General features: G+C 50.6%; 1 protein-coding gene across 3 annotated transcripts; it reads right to left on the bottom strand.

Annotated features, from left to right (window-relative positions):
• Positions 1–1985: 1985 nt before the first annotated feature.
• Positions 1986–9481, bottom strand: NFE2 (nuclear factor, erythroid 2). Of its 3 annotated transcripts, none has more exons than XM_065887460.1 (3): positions 9185–9481; positions 4448–4616; positions 1986–3274 (listed from the first exon to the last, which is right to left on the bottom strand). In XM_065887460.1, the coding sequence occupies exons 2-3, from the start codon at positions 4559–4561 to the stop codon at positions 2273–2275; spliced, it is 1116 nt and encodes a 371-aa protein (XP_065743532.1). In that variant the 5' UTR covers positions 4562–4616; positions 9185–9481; the 3' UTR covers positions 1986–2272. The 3 variants fall into 3 exon arrangements, with proteins under 3 accessions (XP_065743532.1, XP_065743535.1, XP_065743533.1); XM_065887463.1 differs by lacking the exon at positions 9185–9481 and adding an exon at positions 6470–6510; XM_065887461.1 differs by lacking the exon at positions 9185–9481 and adding an exon at positions 4827–5055.
• Between the last annotated feature and the right edge of the window lie 10008 nt (positions 9482–19489).

The following is a 19489-nucleotide window of genomic DNA, read 5'->3' as shown; positions in this document are numbered from 1 at the left end:
TTTACTAGGTCGTTTGAGAACGGGAAATGGAGGAGTTAATGGTAAACCAGAAGAATTTTACCCTCGTTCCTTACCAGTGTTTCCATGTAGTCACTGTAAGCTGTTTAAAGAAAACTGCATTATAAATGTTTCAAGCATAGCCACGTGTTAATTCAGATGGAGGAAGTACTGGGTTTGTTGGAAGTGATTCTAATACTATGTATTACTATTTTTTAAAGTTTGTCCCATCAGCATCCATGGTTTAGTGAAATCAGAGAAACTGGTTTAATTTCACTGCAGGAGTAAATCTTGACCCAGAAGTGAGCTGTTCGCTACTGCTCCTCTTGAACGGGTCTTTTTTGTAGCTCTGGCAAGGGAAAATGGAGTTGTAGTGAGAAGGCTGGCAGATGCTGTTGAGTTTGAGTCTCTTCTGGAACTGTGCTTATCTGTTCAGTTCCTGAGGGGCATAGTGGATCTCATCTTGGGTGAATAAACATTTAATTGGTCTGCTATTTCAGGCTTCAAAAATACTGAGCCAAGGGTAAGAAGGTAAAGGAAGTCCATACAACAACGGTTTGGAGGGATAGAACAACTCAGACTACCAGTTTGCTAAAAAGTAAATTCCCTATTTAAATGAGGAAATAGCCTGTAGGAAGATTAATACCTTGTTCAAATTCTTGTGACCACCCTTCCATCTTTTGGCCTTAGGTACTGTTAAATATGTGTATCTGAGAGTCTTGCCTGCTGTGGTGTACTCCATGAGAAGTGTCTCCTGTTGACTATCCAGTGCCTAGAATGATACCTAAGCTTATTGGGTGCCCAGTAAATATTGGTTGAATGAATGTTTAAATTTGCCTCTGAATTAACCATCTTTGTGAGTTTGGTTAGAATGAAAAACTTCATTCTGATATCCCTTAAGCAAACTAGTTAAATTGAACAACTAATCTCATTACCACTTGATCCCACATGTTAAGGTTTTTGGAAAGTTGACAGGTTGGACTGTCTTCAGACCTATTAGGAAACTTTCATTTCCTAGAGACCACTTTTTTTCTGAATCTGTAGGCATGAAGATTCCAGTTTGATCACATCTGTCTGCTTTTTTGTCTCAACTAATGAATATCAGAACTTGGAAGTAAGGTTTCTCTATTGAAATGGAGCCAGTAAAATTGAATAGAAGTGTAAAGAAGCAAAATGTAATTTATATAATTCAGTGATTGGGAAGAGTGGGAACCACCGCAATTCCAAGCAAGGAGATGAAGGTGTGTGGAGGTTTGACTGGACTTTGATCCATGTGGCTAAGAATTCTGAAACTTAGTCGTGTTCGAAGGAAAAATATACTAATAAAAGGCCCTAGATCTTCAAGGATCTAGAGAGGGGGGCGGAGGCACCAAAACAAGAATTGGGTAACTTCTATCTAATGTAACCAGGGAGATGGAAGATCTCACTGAAACGCATACTGTGCTCCACTGTGGAGCAGACTTGGTACCCAGACCTGGGTGTGAAATCCCCTGAAACTTGGGTGTCCAATCAAATTCTCTCATTCCAATCAAGAGCAGCTCACTCAGTCTTCTGAGAGAGCTCTGGCATCACGGCCCAGGCTGAGGGAGTCCTGTAGAAGTAGGCATGAGGAGGGGAAAATGGCCTGTGGGCGTTCTAGGATTTCCAGTGCCCCAAAGTTTGTAAAAGGAGTGGCCTAACCCTCAGGGACCTCTCACAGAGGATCTAGCCGGCTCTGGCAACAATCCCAGCTCTATAAATAGGGGGCCACCCGAGAAGGTGTGGTTCCTCAAATCATCCATGGCCCCTGGCTGTGAGAAGGGGAGTGAAGGTGGTAGATATCACACTGCTCAGGCCCAAGCGTCATGTGTCCACATGTCCTCATACAGAGCCGTAGGGGAAAGAAGCAAGCTCAGCAGAGCTACCTCCCTGCCAGCAGCAGGCAGTGAGCTCTGAGGGCACCCCGCTTCATCACCCTCCCTCGAGAAGGAAGACACAGCGGAAAGCTGTTTCTGTAGAGTGCTTTATATACCAAAGCTCAGACAAGAGATTGGAGACCTGGGAAACTGATTCACGAAACTGATTCACGGAAGAGAGATTCAAGCCCTCCCCTCACGTCCTCGCCTCCGGGCAAGCCTCACTGAGCACACCTTGGACTTTCCAAATGCCAGGTTTCCCACTGTGGTCCCTCCTGGTCTACAGAACTCAGCTCCTTCTTGGCCTCACGGTTGGGGAGCACCTTTATCAGAAGAGAATGAAGGAAACCTCCATCACCAGCCCCAACCCTCCGGCCAGCTCAGTCTGTGGCCTCCATCTTGGTCCCCCGGGGCACCAGGAAGATGGCGCCATCAGCAGCCTGGTGCAATGCATACTCTTCAGGGGAGTAGCTGTTGCCTGCCTCATCCCGCAGGTGCTGGAAAATGTCACGATACAGCTCCGTCAGCTGTTGGCGCATGACCTCCAGGGTCCGGTCGGCCTCGCCTCGGGCCCGGAGGAGGCGCTCCCGCTCACTGCCCAGCCGCTCCAGTTCCCGCTCCAGCTGCACGATGGTCTCCAGCTTTCTCTTGCGACAGTTCTGGGCGGCCACCTTGTTCTTGCCCCGCCTTCGGATGTCCCGGACTAGTGCCAGCTGGCTCTCCGTCAGCGGGTACCGTGCCAACAGCTCGTTGAAGTCATCTACTGGCAAGTTGACGATCTTGTCCGTAGGGAAGGGGATCTTCATGGCCAGGGCTCGACGCTCATCCCGACTCCCCGCCTCCCCCCGTGCAGTGGGCTTGGCCCGCACGGGGCCCGAGGAGGGCTCTAAGGCTAAGGGGGTCTCGGCAGGTGGCAAGGCATAGTTGGGGTGGGCCAAGGAGTTGGGCATTAGTGAGTAGGGGTACTCCACTGGGTACATCTCTACGTACTCGCTGCGACGCCGACCAGCCTCCGTCCCCTCCAGCTCAAGAGATTCAGCGTCACTGTAGTTGAGGGATAATCCTGAGTCGGACTCTGGGTCTTCTTGGGGCTTGGATGGCCCCGCTGACAGCCCAATGTCCAGGAGGGCCAAGGGGTCTGGGAGGGGCTCACTGAGCAGGCCCGAGAGGGTCAGCGGCTTGGAGGCTGGTACGGTCATGTTGCCATAGGCGTATGGGGGGTCTGGGACGTGAGATGTGGGTGCTGGGAGCTCATAAGGTGGTGAAGAAAGGGGAAAGCCAGCCTCCAGGTGGATTGAACAGGGGCAGTAACTTGGAGGCGGCGGGGGCCCAGGGTATGGGGCTGGGGGCTCGAAGGATGTCTCACTTGGAGCGTTTAGGCCCTGCAAGAAAAGACACCAAAAGGTTTGGAGACAGGCTGAGAAAGAGAAGAAACCAGCTGTCTCTCAGAACCAAGCTGGGTCCAGCTGAAAGACCCAGTGAGATAATCACGAGGGAAGAGAACGGTGCTGAGTATCAATGAAAGCTGGCAAAGTTGTGATACTGTTCGTTCACGAGGAAAGCGGCTTAAACAAGAAGGGAAGTCACGCAACAATTATGGAATCCCCTCCTCTTCAGAAGTTCTTACTGTATTGAAATGGCTCATGTCCCTTTATTTCCTTCAGGAAGACAAGGAGTGTCTCCAGCTGCCACTATCTAGGGTCAAAGGGTCAAGTTCAGACCCTGGCCATGCCCTGGGTGCCCAGCAGAGGGAGCTGCTGTGTGGGAAGAGGGCTTAGGGCAGATCCTGAGGGCCCAGGCAAGGTGGCAGGGAAGAGAAGGGGGTGGGCACAGAGCCAGGTCTGGGGCTGAGAGTTACCTTGGGGAGCCGGCACAAGCTCTGCCCTCTCCCCTTCAGTCCCTCTGTCCCTGCCCAGGTGCAGAGAGGAGGAGAGAACGTGCTGGAAAAGGGCCCCCAACCCACATCGGGGAGCCACCCTGCTCCAGCCCAGCTGGGGACAAAGGCATTATTGTTAGGCCAACAGACACCCCTTTGTCCAACTAGCAGGAGGAGAGGACCCCGGCATAGTCTGACCCCCCTTCCCAAGGTCAGAACTACAGCTCTGCTACCTGAGGGAAAGGGGACCCACCCCCCCCACCCCCCCCACCCCCCCACCCCCCCCCACCCCCGCCCCGCCGGCTGCTGAGGGCAGTGGGAGGAAATGAGGGAAGAAGATGGGCAGGATTGGAGGAGGTCAGAACAGAAGAAGGTGAGGAAGGGAAGGCGGGGCAGAGAGACGTAAGCAGAGTGACTGCCAAGAGAGCTTACACCCCCAATCAGATCCTTCCTTCCCCACCACTCCTATCTCCTGCTCATCCACACTCCCTCCCCTTCAATGCTCTGGTCTTCCATCCAGATCGCCCTCTGACTCCAGCCCTTCCTTTCACAGTGCCTGGAACATTTCCATCTTGAGACCCTGGGCTCTGCTTGCTCCAGCCCCCGGCCTCAGTCCCAGCCAGACTCCCTGTTTCTCTGCTTTTCCCTCCCCCCACCCCTGCCCCCTAACCCCACTCACCTGCAGCTCAGTGATGGACATGATCTCTTGCCAAGTCAATTCCATCTCACCCAGCTCCAGAGTGGGCAACTGTGTCACCCTGTTCCTGCTCTGCTGGGGAGGACACGGGGGCATCCTACTGGGCCAGGGCCTGGTCCAAGGTCCCGAAAGCCCAAATGGTCCCAGCAATCTGTGTCAAAGGAGAAACAGGAGTTAGGGCCCCTCTTGCCACAGGTCAGCAATTTTGTCCTCCTCCATGGAGAGGCTCCCTCCAGCTTCACCTGAGGGAAGGAGACGCCTCATTCCCCGCCCTACCCACCCCCATTCATCGGGCAAACTCATCATCGGACAAACTCCTTAAGCTAGAAAGCCTTTTTCTGCTGTGTTGTCTCTATCTCACCTGCTATGGCTGTAGGCAGTTCGTTTGGGAGCACAGTAGGTTTTTATCTTCTTTTCAGACAAGATGCCTTCACTTTCCCCTACTTCTTACTCCTCAAAACTGTATCACTGGCCAGGACAAAAGTCACATCATCCAGTGTTTTTTATTTTTCCTGTTTCCTGCAGCAACATCAGGGATCACTCCTGCTCTCCTCCTCTGCCCTCACTTTTAGGATCTCAGTCTTTTCTTTCCAAGATGAGAGCGAGTGCTTGGGGATCCCCAAGGAGTGTGTTGTGGGAAGAGCCAAGCAGACAGCCCCTCCCCTTCTCTAAGATATGGCCCAGGCCTGGTGACTGATAGCAGCCCTGCCCTCTCCTCCTATCCTGGCCCTGGGCTCCCCTGCCTGGGCCAGATAAGAGGTTTATCAGCCAGCAGGCAGCAGAGGAGGAATGGTCTCTGGAGACACTGGACCTCTGCCCTGTGTCCCACAGGGTCATCTTGGCTATACCCCACTCCACACAACCAGCGGTCTTTTCTCTCCTGAGGTCATATAATAACCACGGCAAAGACTTATTTGGCATTTGTTGAGAACCGAGCTGGTGGTTTATAAGCACTCGTTTATGAGATTGCTTTCCACAAAGATCCTGTAAGTTCCATTCAGAAGTTGAGACTCAGGCTGATAAGTAGCAGAGTCAGGTCTGGTACCTAGAGTCGCCGACTCCACTAGCCTATCCCACCTTCCAGGCGCCTTCCCAATCCTGCTCCCATGTCTCCTCCATACGCCGAGACTCTATTGGCGGTCGATATCAATCAACTCTTTCTGTGGAATCTCAGACTCTTTTTTTTTTTTTTTTAAATTTATTTTTGGCTGCACTGGGTCTTCGTTGCTGCGCCCGGGCTTTCTTTAGTTGCGGCGAGCGGGGCCTACTCTTCGTTGGCGCTGCACGGGCTTCTCACTGCAGTGGCTTCTCTTGTTGCGGAGCACGGGCTCTAGGCGCACGGGCTTAGGTGCTCCGCAGCATGTGGGATCTTCCCTGATCAGGGCTACGAACCCACGTCCCCCGCATTGGCAGGTGGATTCTTAGCCACTGCGCCACCAGGGAAGTCCTGAATCTCAGTCTCTTTTCTCTTCTAAGGAATATTTCTTTAGAGGCTTGAACACACACTTCCCTCCAGCCCCCTTTCTTTGGATCTGGGCTCTAGCTGCAGCTCTGCCACAGGGCAACAGCATGATGTTGGGCAAGCCATCGCATTTCTCTGAGCCTCTGTTTCCTCATTTGTAAAACCAGGGAGTGAGACAAGTTGAACTTGGAGGTCCCTCTCTGCTTGGATAGCTCAACATTCTCGGTAACCCCTCACCCCACCTTCATCTTCTCCTCTCTGTCAACCTCTCTCCTCATCCCACCTCCCTATTCCCTGACACCCATCTCACCCTCATCTGTTCTCCCTGCCTTCGGCAAGAGACTTCAAGTAGATGTGACAGGGACCTCCTGATCTCTTAGGGCCAGACACCACACCCTACCTTTGCCATGTAAGTGAGGGCAGGCAGGCTGGGTGGGTGAGGGAGACTTATAGAAGGACAGAGCATAGGACTGGATGACCTTAGATCACCACAAGGTTGGCCTATCACAGCTATTTAATATGGGCTCCACTCTTTGACTCACCACAAAATTGGTGAGAACTTTAAATTGTCCTTTCGAAGGAGGATCTCCCCTAGCCCCTGCCCCCTAACCCTAACCCTAACCCTAACCCTTGTTATATTGCCATCCCCAGAGCTGGGAGTTGGTATAGGCACAGGCCCTTGGCAAGTGGGCAGAGGGTGGGGTGTTTATGTCTGTCCAGGATGCCATTTCAACACCGGAACCCCACCTTCCCCCACCCAGGTTCTGGCGGAAATTGCCCAAAGGCAAAGTGAATGAAGAAGGGGTTTAGGGGGCAGGGACGATGACTCTTGCCTCACAGTCCTTCACACACACACACACACACACACACACACACACACACACACATCCCATTTTGTCCCTCCTAGTTTCCCAGATCTGACTCTTAGGTGCAGTACAAAGATCCTGTCCTAGGAGGCAGGAGACCAGGTTCTCTAGCCTTCCAGATGCATGATCTGGGGCAAATCGCTTCTTATTCATACTCTCCTATTAAATGGGGACAGACTTGGAGAACCTCCTCGCAGTAGATTGCATCTGGCTCAGGCAGTCACAAACTTTACTGTGGCCTGCCTTCACCTGGGGTGCTTGTGAAAATACAGAATTCTGAAAGCCACCCTGGACCTATCGAATTGAATTCATAGGCACAGGTACCCAGCAATCAGCATTTTAACGAGTGGCCTCGTGTTTTTGATGCCAGAGGCCCACCCTACTTTGAAAACTACTAAACTGGTCCAACAATATGGACTTAAAAGAATGCAAGGGCAGAAGAGCACCTGGCAAGTAATCTCCAGACTTCTCCTAGCTTCACACCCTTGACCCAGGCGAGGCTGGGTTCTAGGCTGCCCTAGTCTCTGAGACTAGATATCAGCCCCTCCTCATAAAGACCAGGAATTGAATCTTCCCCTCACCCTGGGACAGGGAAATGAGAATCCAGAAGGGCTGCTGGGGGAGGTGGGAGGTTAGGAAAGAGGCAGTTAAGGAGAGCCTCAGGATCAAATCCAACCAGCTCTCTGGTGCAGTGGCAAGTTTGCACCAGGCCAAAAAGGCGTAGTCTGTTTTTCCCTAGACACTCAGAGATGGGTGGTGGTCTATACAACAGGCAAGGTCAGGAAGTCTACCTTCAACAGGTCTTAGGAGTCTCCCTTCCTGAAGACGGGCCAGGGGGCTGGCAGCCAGAGGTATGAGGGTATAGTCAGAATTGGATCAAATAGAACATCACAGAGGGTACAGAAGCTGGAGAGATACTGGGAAAGTGGAACATGCCTCCCTGTGTCCCTTTTCTTTTACAACAGACGGTTCCCACTTTCCAGTTTAGCCCACACTTTGAGGTCACACAGACATCTTGCTCCCCAACATTGCACATCAGGTAGGACGGACACCATCTCCAGAGACTATAACCCACGCTCTTTACTCTCATCCTGATGGGATTACCCGGAAAGATCTTATCACAATCCCTGAGTACACACAGAATGACGTGGAGCTTTATGTTTCAGGATACAGAATGAGGGCCATTTGGGGAGGGATGCTGGGGAAAGGAAGATATTTGGCCCCATCTGCAGCCCAGGGCTCTGTAACACCTTGACAAGGGGGAGAGACAGAGAAAGGGCTCGCCTCTGGGACGCTGTTGTTGTTGTTTGTCTGGGACCGTGTACTGGGGCTTACTAGACAACGCCTCCTCTCCAGGTGTCAATAGAGGCAGGGAAAGGATGGGGAGGGATCAGTAAAACTTGGGGTGTGTTATGGCAGATAAGCAGCCTATTTAGAAAGATTAGGAAGAATCCCCAAGGAGGGAGAGGCACACAGAAGTGAGAGAAAGAAATAGCCTGGAGGGAAAAGGGGCTGGGGAGAGAGGTGGGGAGGGAGAGTGAACGGGGTAGGGGGGGGCAGTTTTGATCACAGTAAGGTTCAGTCTCCTGGGGGCATACATGACTCAAACAGGCGCATGGAACAAGGGAGAGAGGGACAAGTTTCTGCCATCCTGTCACTTGGTCACTAGACCCCCCAACTCCAGTCCTTCGGGGGCCAGTGACTAGAGAATCTCAGCCCCAGCAGATGTGATACCTGACCTCTTCTCTTCCACTGTTTCCCAGCCCTCTACCTCCCAAGCCGCCAAGATTTCCAGTCAGGAGAAACTATGCTGGGGTGGGACGCCTTCCTCTCCCTTCCAGTTCCAGCTACTGCCCTAGGCCCAGAGAAGAGAACGGGCAAAGGGAGGCGAGAACTCAGCACCCTCTACCCCTAGCAGCCCATCCTGCTGCAACGACACCTCCCAGCAATCCAGGCATCCACTGCCTCGGATTCCTTAGCATTCCCCAAACCTCCCAGATGGCTGGACAGGGCAGTGGGATAGGACGGAGTAGGGGAAAGGATGGTACCATATACCTGAGAGTCTATTGGCTGCCCCAGGGCAGCCAGCCTGCTGAAGGGTTACTCAGTGTCACTCCCCAGCCCCTCAGGCGTGCCTCAGGGGACCACTGTCTCGTCCCCATCCATAGCCTTTCACCCCCAGAATCCCAGAGGGCTCAAAAAGCCATCTAGGTCTTCTCCCAGAGAAATTCCCAAAGATGTCAAATTCCTAAACCAGGGGCAGCCTGGAAAGGTCTGAGATCTCCGAGGAATGCACGGCAAGTTGCTTATTTTCTCCCGCTGCCTCCTTCACCTCCCCAGCTTGCCCCTGGGTCCCCCTGGAATCCTCCTCCCACCCTGCCCCTCAGGCACCTGTGGCAGGGTCCAAGCAGGGTGAGGAGAGAGATGTGGCTCCGGGTGCTGTCTCTGGGGAGGCTGGGCCTGGGCTGACACCTTCTGGGTGAGGATCCCTGCTACCTCTGAGAACCGGGGAGGGCCGAGCCCTGCCCCCAGGCCATCGCTGAGCGCCCAGTGTGTAGGCTCGGGCCCGAGTGAGGGGACCTCAGGGGCCGGCACACCAGCCTCCTCTCTGAAGCCCTCAGCCTGAGTTCTCCGTCCTTCCTCCAACCCTCCCCTTTCCCCGTGGCCCTCCTCTCCTCCTGCCCCTTCTGGCCAAGAGAGGAAACTTGAGCCCGGTGTGGTTTCTGCCCACACCCCACCCCCACCTTGCTCCCAGCCAGCGGGGGCACACATGGCTCCAAGCCTCTCCCAGCCCTCCTTTTGAGCCCAGGAGTCCAGCCAGCTCTGCGTTTCTCCCATGCATCTGATGGATTCCAACCTGATGATCCGTGGCAGAGTGACCTCTAGACTTTATACAAGTTGTAACCTCCTTCTCTTTGCCCCCTTGACTCTCTGAGGGGCAGGGAAACTGAGTCCTGGCAAGGTGGAGGGCAGCTGAAGAAAAGGACCAGATGTCTAGCATCCCAGCTGTTAGGCAGGTGGGCATTCAGGGCACTGCTTTAATTTCAGGAAAGCCTGGGCTCTGGGCAAGGGGTAGGGGAGCTTTTGGGGGGAGGAGGGGCCGGCTGCTTTGATGTGTCCTTTCACCTGTAGCCTTCTCCCCTCCCCCTGCAGCCTCAGATGTCCTAGGACAAAGGCCTCTTTCTTGGACAGGTTTGTTGTCAGTGTGTGAGGGGAGTTGGGGGTGGGGGAGGCTACCGGCAGGGACATTATTCACCTCCCTTAAAGGGGACCCTAGATGCCCTCTGTCCTTTCTTCCAGGCAAGGCACCCCAGCCACATGGCAGCCACATACACTGGACAGACCAGGACACGTGTGTAGGATATCAGGTCCATCCCCCAGCACCCAGGGCAGCTCTGGGGCAGGCCAGTAAGTACACCCCAGAAGTCACTCATTCATCCATTTGCCTCAAACTCACAACCCAAGTCCCAGGCCAAACGGATCTCTCTGCAGAGACTAGGAGAAAAGCCTTGCTTCCTCTTAGCTTTTAGTGGTTTTCAGCTCTAAGGAAAGTCCTTCCTATGTCTAGCTTCACTCCTTATAGCTGCAGCTTACACTTTTTTCCTATTTTTTCTTCTTATGATGTTCAAGTTAAATTGGAAACAGTTAAAGACAGGGGAGGCAGGCAGGTGCCACCCTAAGGCAGAGCTGGCATTCAGCCAGCATTCTCTTATAGGGTTGCGTTCACTATTAAAATAATGAAAATATTCTGTCCCTGTTGGTGAAGAATAGCTTCTGGGAGTCTTCCAAGTGTCCCCACCATTCCACCACTATGTCAGCCACCCCGATTCTCTCTCAGGACCACCCCCACAACCCAATGACCCAACCAAGCAACTCAAGAGGCAATGTGATACCCTCCTCTTTGCAGCCTCCTTGCAGCCTGTGTGTGGGGGTTTGATCAACACCCATGCCAAACCCATGGTTCAGTGTTTTGAATTCCATCCCCAGGAGATCATAATTCTACAGGCATGATCTGTGTAGGGCAGGAGGTGACCCCTGGCTTCATTGCATGTTACAAGTGGGTTCAGAATCTCTTGATGACCCAGGTATGAATCTGGGTCACATACATGAGCATTCAGATAGCTTTCTCATTTATATACTTATTTGGGCCCCTCAGAGGGGATGAGGGGTGGAGATAGTCACACTTGTGACTGATTCAGTAATGATATCGGGTTACAGCTAGTGGACAAACATTTACTGAATGAAAGCTACCAGTTCAGGACGTTATTTGTGGCATTGCAGATACAACTATGGATAACACAAGTTGTTCAATGAATGAATGGATATTTACTGAGTGTCTACTCGTTCATTCATTCATTCAACAAATATTCATTGTGTATCTACCATGTTTCCTACTCCAGGAACACAAAGATGAATAAGACATAGTCTGCGTCCTCATTAACAGTCTTGGCAGGGAATTCCAGTAATAAAGGTCTATATAAAGTGCTATGGAGCTGAACTGCTGCTGGTGAAATTCACAGCCGGCTTCACAGAGAAGATGACAATTGAGTTGGGCTGTGGAGAATGACTCAGGGTTCACCAGGAAAAGAAGGGGAGAAGGGTATTCCAAACAAAGGTGTGAAGACATAGAAGCATCAAACACAGAGGAGTATTTTGGGTTTCCTAGGATGGGGTGTGGGGTAGCAAGTAGTAAAAGGTAAGCCTGGGAACTTTGACTGGGGCTAGATAGTAAAGTCCTGAAAGTTAAACTAGGGAGGTTGTATTTCATCCCGTGCACGGGTCATAGATGTGTTTGAAGCAGTTTTCTTGTTTGCGGGGACAGGCATGGTCGTGCAGGCTGAGCTAAGTGAACAGACAGCCCTCATTTAGGCGATGGGCCAGAGTGTCTCTCCCACCTCACTCCACTCCCCTCCCATAGGAAGAGGCTGTTACTGCGGTTCCCGGGCTCTGTCCTGCCTCCAGAACGCTCTTTATAGCCCTCGGGGGTGCGGATGATTCCTTTAGCTCCCTCCTCTCAGATCCCTGAGGTCCAGAGTCAACCTCCTTCTATCTTAAATCTCTTTCGCTTGATGTAAGATGAGCAGGGGATTAGGAGCCTGAATGGGTTGGATAGTGTCTGCGGCTGGGCGAGCCAGGATACCTAAGATTTTCCTATCCCTAAGATGGGATACCTAAGATTCTCCTGCTTCAGCAAAGGTGGCAGAGACAGAACATGGAGAAAAACATGACCACGTATCTTCACTGTTATACCATTCTCCATCTGTGCTGCTCAGGCACCCCCAAAAGGCTGACTTGTCATCACCCCCCGTCAATCCACCCCACCCTCACCCCAGCGCGTGTGCACACATCACCACCACCACCATCAGGGCAAGCCACAAGCAGTGTTGCCAAACACCCCGCTGGGTTATGCAACCAGCTTCCCGAGTAGGGCGGGGTGGCTAGAGGTGGAACCTGGGGAGGGCCACAGGTCCCGGAGGGAGCTGGCTGCCTAGCCTGCTTGCCTGCTGGGCTGACCGCAGTGGCCCCAGGGGGCGGGGGCAGGGCTGCCCTTTTATCAGTGCCCTGCAGGGTTGCACCCGCCACCCCCTGGCTTCCTCTCTCAACAGACGGAAAGGGAGGCAGCCACAGGGTGCAAGGGAGGGCTGGGCGTTATCCTAGGCTGCAGAGCCCGGCGGTTACCCCGGATGGCTGGGGGAGGTGTTGGAGGGGGTCTGGGACCAGGGAATAGTGAGGCCCCTCTTACTAAAGTAAGAAAAGGGAGATAAAAACTGAGGCCCAGGTGGTGGAGACAGATCTCCTAAGCCATCCACTGGTTTTTCCTTGTGTTCTGGTTTGGGTGAGGATAGAATAAAAAAGTCTTTGAAGAGGTTCCTTTCCACAGATAAGAATTCTTAGAGGATTGACTCAGGAGTTGAGGACACTGAGCCCCACTCTCAGGCCAAGAGGGTCCAGAGAGTTGGGTAAGACTGAGGTTCCCAGACCTGGGCGACTATGAGTTATGCCCTGCTAGCAGAGCCCCGCACTGAATCCGAAACAGATGAAGGCTGATAAATGAGTCCAGAATAGTCCAGAAGAAAAAACCCCTGGAGCTTAATTCTAAATCTAGAGAGAGGAGCAGGTTGCATGGTGCAGAGGAGAATGAGGGAGGGTCAGATCTTGAACCTTAAAACCTGGACTTGAGTCCCTGCATTCACGGTCACGGGTTACGTGGCTTTGGGCAGCTCAACCTTTCTGAGCCTTGCTTCCTCACCGGGGAAATGGAGATAATGGAGTTTTGGGGAAGATAAAGGGAGTTTTGGGGAAGCTAAAAAGAGATGAATAAGAAAGTGAGTCTGTTATTATTAGGAGATAGAAGCTTAGAAACCTGGAGCCCAGAGTGCCTCAGGGGCTTGGGAATTGAGAACAGTCTATCTGGAAGCCAGACTCTGGTGGAGAGATACCTGGGCCAGAGCTGAAGCCGGTAGGCAGCCTGGTTCTGGGAGAGAACCAGGACCAAGATGCGGCAGTGTTTGGGGGGGAGGGGTGGTACACTTCCAGGAACTAGCTCTGGGACCATGGCTCTCCCACCCCAGCGCTACTGGGCGGGGCCAGTTGTAGCCACACCATGGGCATGGTGCCAGCCTTACAGGCTTCAGTCACCTTCCAGGAACCCCAAAACCCCCACCCCCACCCCACCCTGTTGCAATCCTCTACAGTGGGCGGAGCTGCCTAGGAAGTCCCACCCTCTGCTCCTTAGAGGATGGAAGGCTTGATGCCTGACTATTTCCTGCTTTAAACAGGCAGCCTGCTCATTCCAGCCTCCTGTCTTTGCTCTTCCGGCCCCCTTGCACCAGAACGCTCTCCTTGGCTCTTTTTACCAACCAGGGGGCAGTACAGAGTGGAAACGAGATCTGGGTTTGAGTCTCAGCTCACACTTAGCAGTGTGGACTTGGGCAAATTATATAGCTTCCTTGAGCCTCGGATTCCCTTTGGTAACTGGGGAGAACAGAGCTTCTTGTTAGGGATCAGATGAGACAATGTACACATCGTGCCTATACACAAAGGACATTAATGTTGGATCCCTTCCTCTGATCTACTCTCCAAGACCCAGCTCAGTTCAAGTTCTGTCTCCACAACATTTTCTCTGGCTACCTCAACACTTACACATATTTCTCTTGTCTAACTCCTTTTGCAATTATTATATGTACCAGAGAATTAATAACCTCATTTAAATATTTTCTTTTCTGGGACTTCCCTGGTGGCACAGTGGTTAAGAATCCGCCTGCCAACGCAGGGGACACGGGTTTGAGCCCTGGTCCGGGAAGATCCCACATGCCCCAGAGCAACTAAGCCCGTGCATCACAACTACTGAGCCTGTGCTCTAGAGCCCATGAGCCACAACTACTGAGCCCACGTGCCACAACTACTGAAGCCCGCGTGCCTAGAGCCCATGCTCCACAACAAGAGAAGACACCTCAATGAGAAGCCTGCACACCACAACGAAGAGTGGCCCCCACTCACCGCAACTAGAGAAAACCTGCACGCAGCAATGAAGACCCAATGCAGCCAAATAAATAAAATAAAAAATATGAATAAATTTATTAAAAAATTTGTTTCTGGGCTTCCCTGGTGGCGCAGTGGTTGAGAGTCCGCCTGCCAATGCAGGGGACACAGGTTCGTGCCCCGGTCTGGGAAGATCCCACATGCCGCGGAGCGGCTGGGCCCGTGAGCCATGGCCGCTGAGCCTGCGCGTCCGGAGCCTATGCTCCGCAACGGGAGAGGCCACAACAGTGAGAGGCCCGCGTATCGCAAAAAAAAAAAAAAAAATTTGTTTCTTTTCCAATTGAACCATATGATTTTGTGTTTTGTTGCATCGTCTTGTAATAGTGATGACATAAACAGTATTATACACAACTTATCATGAGCATCATAGTTTAATGGTGAAGAGCACAAGTTTTAGAATCAGAAATGCCTGCATTCAAATCTTGGCTCTGACAGTCACTTTGAGATCTCAAGCAAATTCTTTAATCTCTCTGAGCCTAATTTTACCCATCTGTAATTTAGGGATAGTAGCAATACTTACCTTACATGTTATTGTGAGAAGTTAACAACTGGGTATGTATGTTTAATTTAGTGATTCAGTGTCTGGGATATAGTAAGCACTATTAAATGGCACATATATGGTACATCTATTATTATCAAATAAATATATTAAATTAACTTATTGTTAACTAATGGGTAAATTTCTTGTGAGGGGTTGCATTTTATGTTTTGTCTTTTTTATATATACCTCAAGGTGTCTAGTTCTGAGTACAATATACGTCACTCACCCAACAAATATTTATAGAGTATTTAACAGATTGCTAAATTTGGAGGATACCAAGATGACTAAAGAGGGAGCTTTGGGGGCTTCCCTGGTGGCACAGTGGTTGAGAGTCCGCCTGCCGATGCAGGGGACACGGGTTCGTGCCCCGGTCCGGGAAGATCCCACATGCCGCGGAGCAGCTGGGCCTGTGAGCCGTGGCCGCTGAGCCTGCGCGTCGGGAGCCTGTGCTCCGCAAGGGTAAGAGGCCACAGCAGTGAGAGGCCCGCCTACCGCAAAAAAAAAAAAAAAAGAGTGAGTTTTGGGACTCCCTGCTGGTCCACTGGTTAAGAATCCGCCTTCCAATGCAAGGGACACGGGTTCGATCCCTGGTTGGGGAACTAAGATCCCACATGCCGGGGCGCGAGCAGCTAAGCCCGCGTGCCACAACTACAGAGCTTGCGCGCCTCAACGAGAGGGCCCACGCGGTTCAAAATACAGAGCCCGTGCACTCTGGAACCCGCTCCACACCTAGGGAGAAACCCGAGTGGACCGCTTGCTGTAAGGAAAAGACCCCGCATGCCTCAACAAAGATCCCGTATGCTGCAACTAAGACCCTACGCAGCCAAATAATAATAATAATAATAGGGAAAATAAATAAGTAAAATAAATGCCACACCAACCAAAATGAATAAAGTGCTAAATTGGTTCAAATAAATAATATTAAAAAAAAAGAGTGAGCCTTGCCTTTGGGCAGACTCATATATAAACATGTGATGTGATATGAGAATGAGTAAGTTACATTCCGGGAAACAGAGAAAAAGGAGCGACTAATTTTCTCAATGAAGGCCTCAGGGAGGAGGTAACCTTTCAACTAGTCTTGAAAAAAGAAGAATCTGAATTTTCTAGGGAGAAAAATGGGGGACAGAATTCTGGGAAGAAGAAACAATATGTGTAAATACATAGCTGTGAGGGGAAAGTCTATAAAGGTTTGATCAGTTACAGAGTCTGGAAGTCCAGGGGTATAAAAGGAGGTTTGGGTGGAGGGGAAGTTTCCCACACTTTCCTGGGACAGTAGGGTAGCTCATGGTGACCAGGCTCAGGGCCCACTCCCTGCCAGGAGCCTAGTTGCCTATCAAAGTTCTCAGATAGTCCTTTCCTTCCAAGGACCCTGGGGCAGGTTGGTCTGGCCCTCCCTGGGAAGACTCAGGGCTTTCCTGAGGTGCTTCCAGTCTCTTGGAGTGACCATCTGGGCCAAACCAACAAGAAGGGAGCATCCTGGGATTGTCTTCACTGTGTGAGCCCGGGTCCCTTTGATTCCCCAAGTCTCATGTATGGTGATGGAGAGCCAGGATGAGGGTTGTCTAATTTGCTCAGTGTCTCTGGGCCACTGCTCAAATTCTCTGGTGTTGAAAGTTCTTCCCCTGAAGGCTATCTCCACACCAGGGCCTCCCAATCTCCCTGGTTCTTGTCTGTGCTCTTTCTGGTTGCAGCTGAAACCACGTTCCTAGCCTGGTTGCTGCTATCTCTGGCCTTGTTTTCCCCAAAGAGATCATTTGCCAGAGAATGAGATACCCACGGGGAGGAAGGTCAAGGGCTCCTGGGCCACATCATCCCCCAAATATCAGCTTCCCTTTTCCAGAATGGAGAGAGAGAAAAAGAGAGATCCATCTGAGGATTGGTGGAGAGCCAGCCTCTCAGTCGTCCAGACAGGAAATGAAAAGCAGACTTCATTGCCTCTCTCTCTCTGGTGGGAGGAGAGATGGAAAGAAGGAAGAAGGGAAAACAAAGGGTTGGAAAAGAAGAGTGAGCTGGAGCAATTCAATCCAGATAAAATCCTCTGAAACTGAAAGTATGTATTCCCTTGTTGTCCAGTGTTTAGGATGCGGCACTTTCACTGCCAGGGTCTGGGTTTGAACTAAGATCCTGCAAGCTGTGAGGCATGGCCAAAAAAACCCATTCTCTGTTTACCATCTGCCTTTCCTTCTCATACCCTAACACCCCTCCTCCATCCTAATACCTTCCTGCCTCAAGGACCTCTAAACCATTTGTACTATTTTTAATTTTATTTTTAAAATAATCCATCCACTCCCCTTCATAGCCAGAACTACAAACTTGTAGACACTGTAAATTTCCTTGCCCCTCTCCGTCTCCACTGAACTTTCCTGGAAAGCAAAACAAAACCAAACAAAACATTTCTGGTTAAGTCCAACAATTCAGCTTCTCCACATCTATACCTGGGCAGCTAAATATTGATGGAGGAAATCTCAGAATCTTGCTGACTAGTATACTTCAAATTTATGCCCCCCAAACTCAACATTGCCAAATCATTCTATAGTTCCCTAGTAAATTCTTTTTTCTACTCTGCTCAATAACTATTTCACACTTTCTCTCTTCTAAAATCTCCAACACCCCCTCCACTTCCCTCTCAGCCGATGACCTTGCCCATATTTCATTGATAAAATGGATGCGATTAGATGAGACTGTCCTATCTTTCCAATACCAAATCTACCAGCTTACTTGCATCTACAGGCTTGACCTTCTACCTTATTAAGATGAAAGTAGTATCCCTGTTCCTAGTCATACCCTCTCAGGTCTGTGAAGAGCTGAGAAAATTAGATTCCTCTGAGTGCACAGCTAACATTCAATTCTGCACCACAGCAAAGTGATGTCGACTGCATGGATTCGGTCATGAGGAAGAATGATAAAATAATTCAGAGGTACGGCTGAATCACAAGGTGGCAGTCTTAAGAGTTCATCCAGGTAGAACTCCCCACCCATTCCCTCGGATGAAAACAGCAGCTATATAATCCCAGGAAGCTTCCTCTTTACGTCTTAAGTTCCATCATAGCTGTATGTTGGGGAGACACTTCCTACACCTCTGAGACAAAGCCAGACTGTTATTAGGTCAGAAAGATGCTACCTTCTTCTGTTTCCTTAAGACCTGTTTCACTGTCAGGGAGTGCCCCACTGAGCACCCAAGACTTGAGGGAGGTGTCCTCACCAGTCATCCTGTAGAGGGCATGTGCCCACATCTCCAGGCCATAAGCCGTAGCTGCCAACACTGCTGTCTGTGATTGCCGCTGTTCGTGCTGTTTCCCATTCTGCAGTGGCTGGAGTAGAAGCAATCTATGATTGCTTTAGCAAGAGGCAGAGCAAGCCCTGGGCTAGGAGTTAGAGTGCTCAGCTAATAGAAATGCATTCAACTCCTTTGGCTTTTTGTTGTTTTTTGTTTTTGGCTGCAGAAGGCTTGAGAGATCTTAGTTCCCCAACCAGGGATTGACCCCGGGCCATGGCAGTGAAAGCGCCGAGTCCTAACCACTGGACCACCAGGGAATTCGCTTATTTTTATTGAGTAGAGTTCCCTGTGCTATACAGCAGGTCCTTGTTGGTTATCTATCTTATATAGAGTAGTGTGTATATGCTAATCCCAAACTCCTAATTTATCCCTTCCCCCACTCCTTTCCGCTTTGGTAACCATAAGTTTGTTTTCTGTGTCTCTGGGTCCATTTCTGTTTTGTACATAAGTTCATTTGTATCTTTTTTTTTTTTTTAGATTCCACATATAAGCGATATCATATATTTGTCTTTCTTGGTCTGATTTACTTCACTTAGTATGATAATCTCTAGGTCCATCCATGTCGCTACAATGGCATTATTTCATCCTTTTTTATGGCTGAGTAATATTGCATTGTATTTATATACCACATCTTTTATTATTATTATTATTATTAGCTGTGTTGGTTCTTTGTTGCTGCACGCGGGCTTTCTCTAGTTGCAGTGAGCAGGGGCTACTCTGTTGCAGTGCGTGGGCTTCTCATTGCAGTGGCTTCTCTTGTTGCGGAGCACGGGCTCTAGGCGCGCGGGCTTCAGTAGTTGTGGCGCACGGGCTTAATTGCTCCGCGGCATGTGGGATCTTCCCGGATCAGGGAACAAAGCCGTGTCCCCTGCATTGGCAGGCGTAGTCTTATACACTGCGCCACCAGGGAAGCCCTATACCACATTTTTTTAACCATTTATCTGTCGATGGACATTTAGGTTGCTTCCATATCTTGGCTTTTACAAATAGTGCTTCAATGAACATTGGGGTGCATGTATCTTTTTTATTATTATTATATATTTATTAATTTTTGGCTGCGTTGGGTCTTAGTTGCAGCACTCGAGCTCTTCGTTGTGGTGCGTGGACTCCTCTCTAGTTGTGGCGCGTGGGCTCCAGAGCGTGTGGGTTCTGTAGTTGCTGTGCGCGGGCTTAGTTACCCTGTGGCATGTGGGATCTTAGTTCCTTGACCAGGGATTGAACCAGCGTCCTCTGCATTGCAAGACGGATTCTTAACCACTGGACCACCAGGGAAGCCCCTATCTTTTTAATTTATTTATTTACTTTTTGCGGTATGCAGGCCTCTCACTGTTGTGGC

Source organism: Phocoena phocoena, chromosome 11, assembly GCF_963924675.1.
Source record: "Phocoena phocoena chromosome 11, mPhoPho1.1, whole genome shotgun sequence".
NCBI classification, from domain to species: domain Eukaryota; kingdom Metazoa; phylum Chordata; class Mammalia; order Artiodactyla; family Phocoenidae; genus Phocoena; species Phocoena phocoena.
Note: the sequence above shows the minus strand (reverse complement) of the source record. Positions and strands in the feature narration are given on the sequence as shown.

Excerpts from the sequence above, each read along its gene's own strand:
- NFE2 (XM_065887460.1), bottom strand. The coding sequence starts at position 4,561 with ATGCCCCCGTGTCCTCCCCAGCAGAGCAGGAACAGGGTGACACAGTTG. Across the intron at positions 3,275-4,447 it reads TGTCCATCACTGAGCTGCAG|GGCCTAAACGCTCCAAGTGA; the intron begins GTGAGTGGGGTT and ends CTTTTCTTGCAG.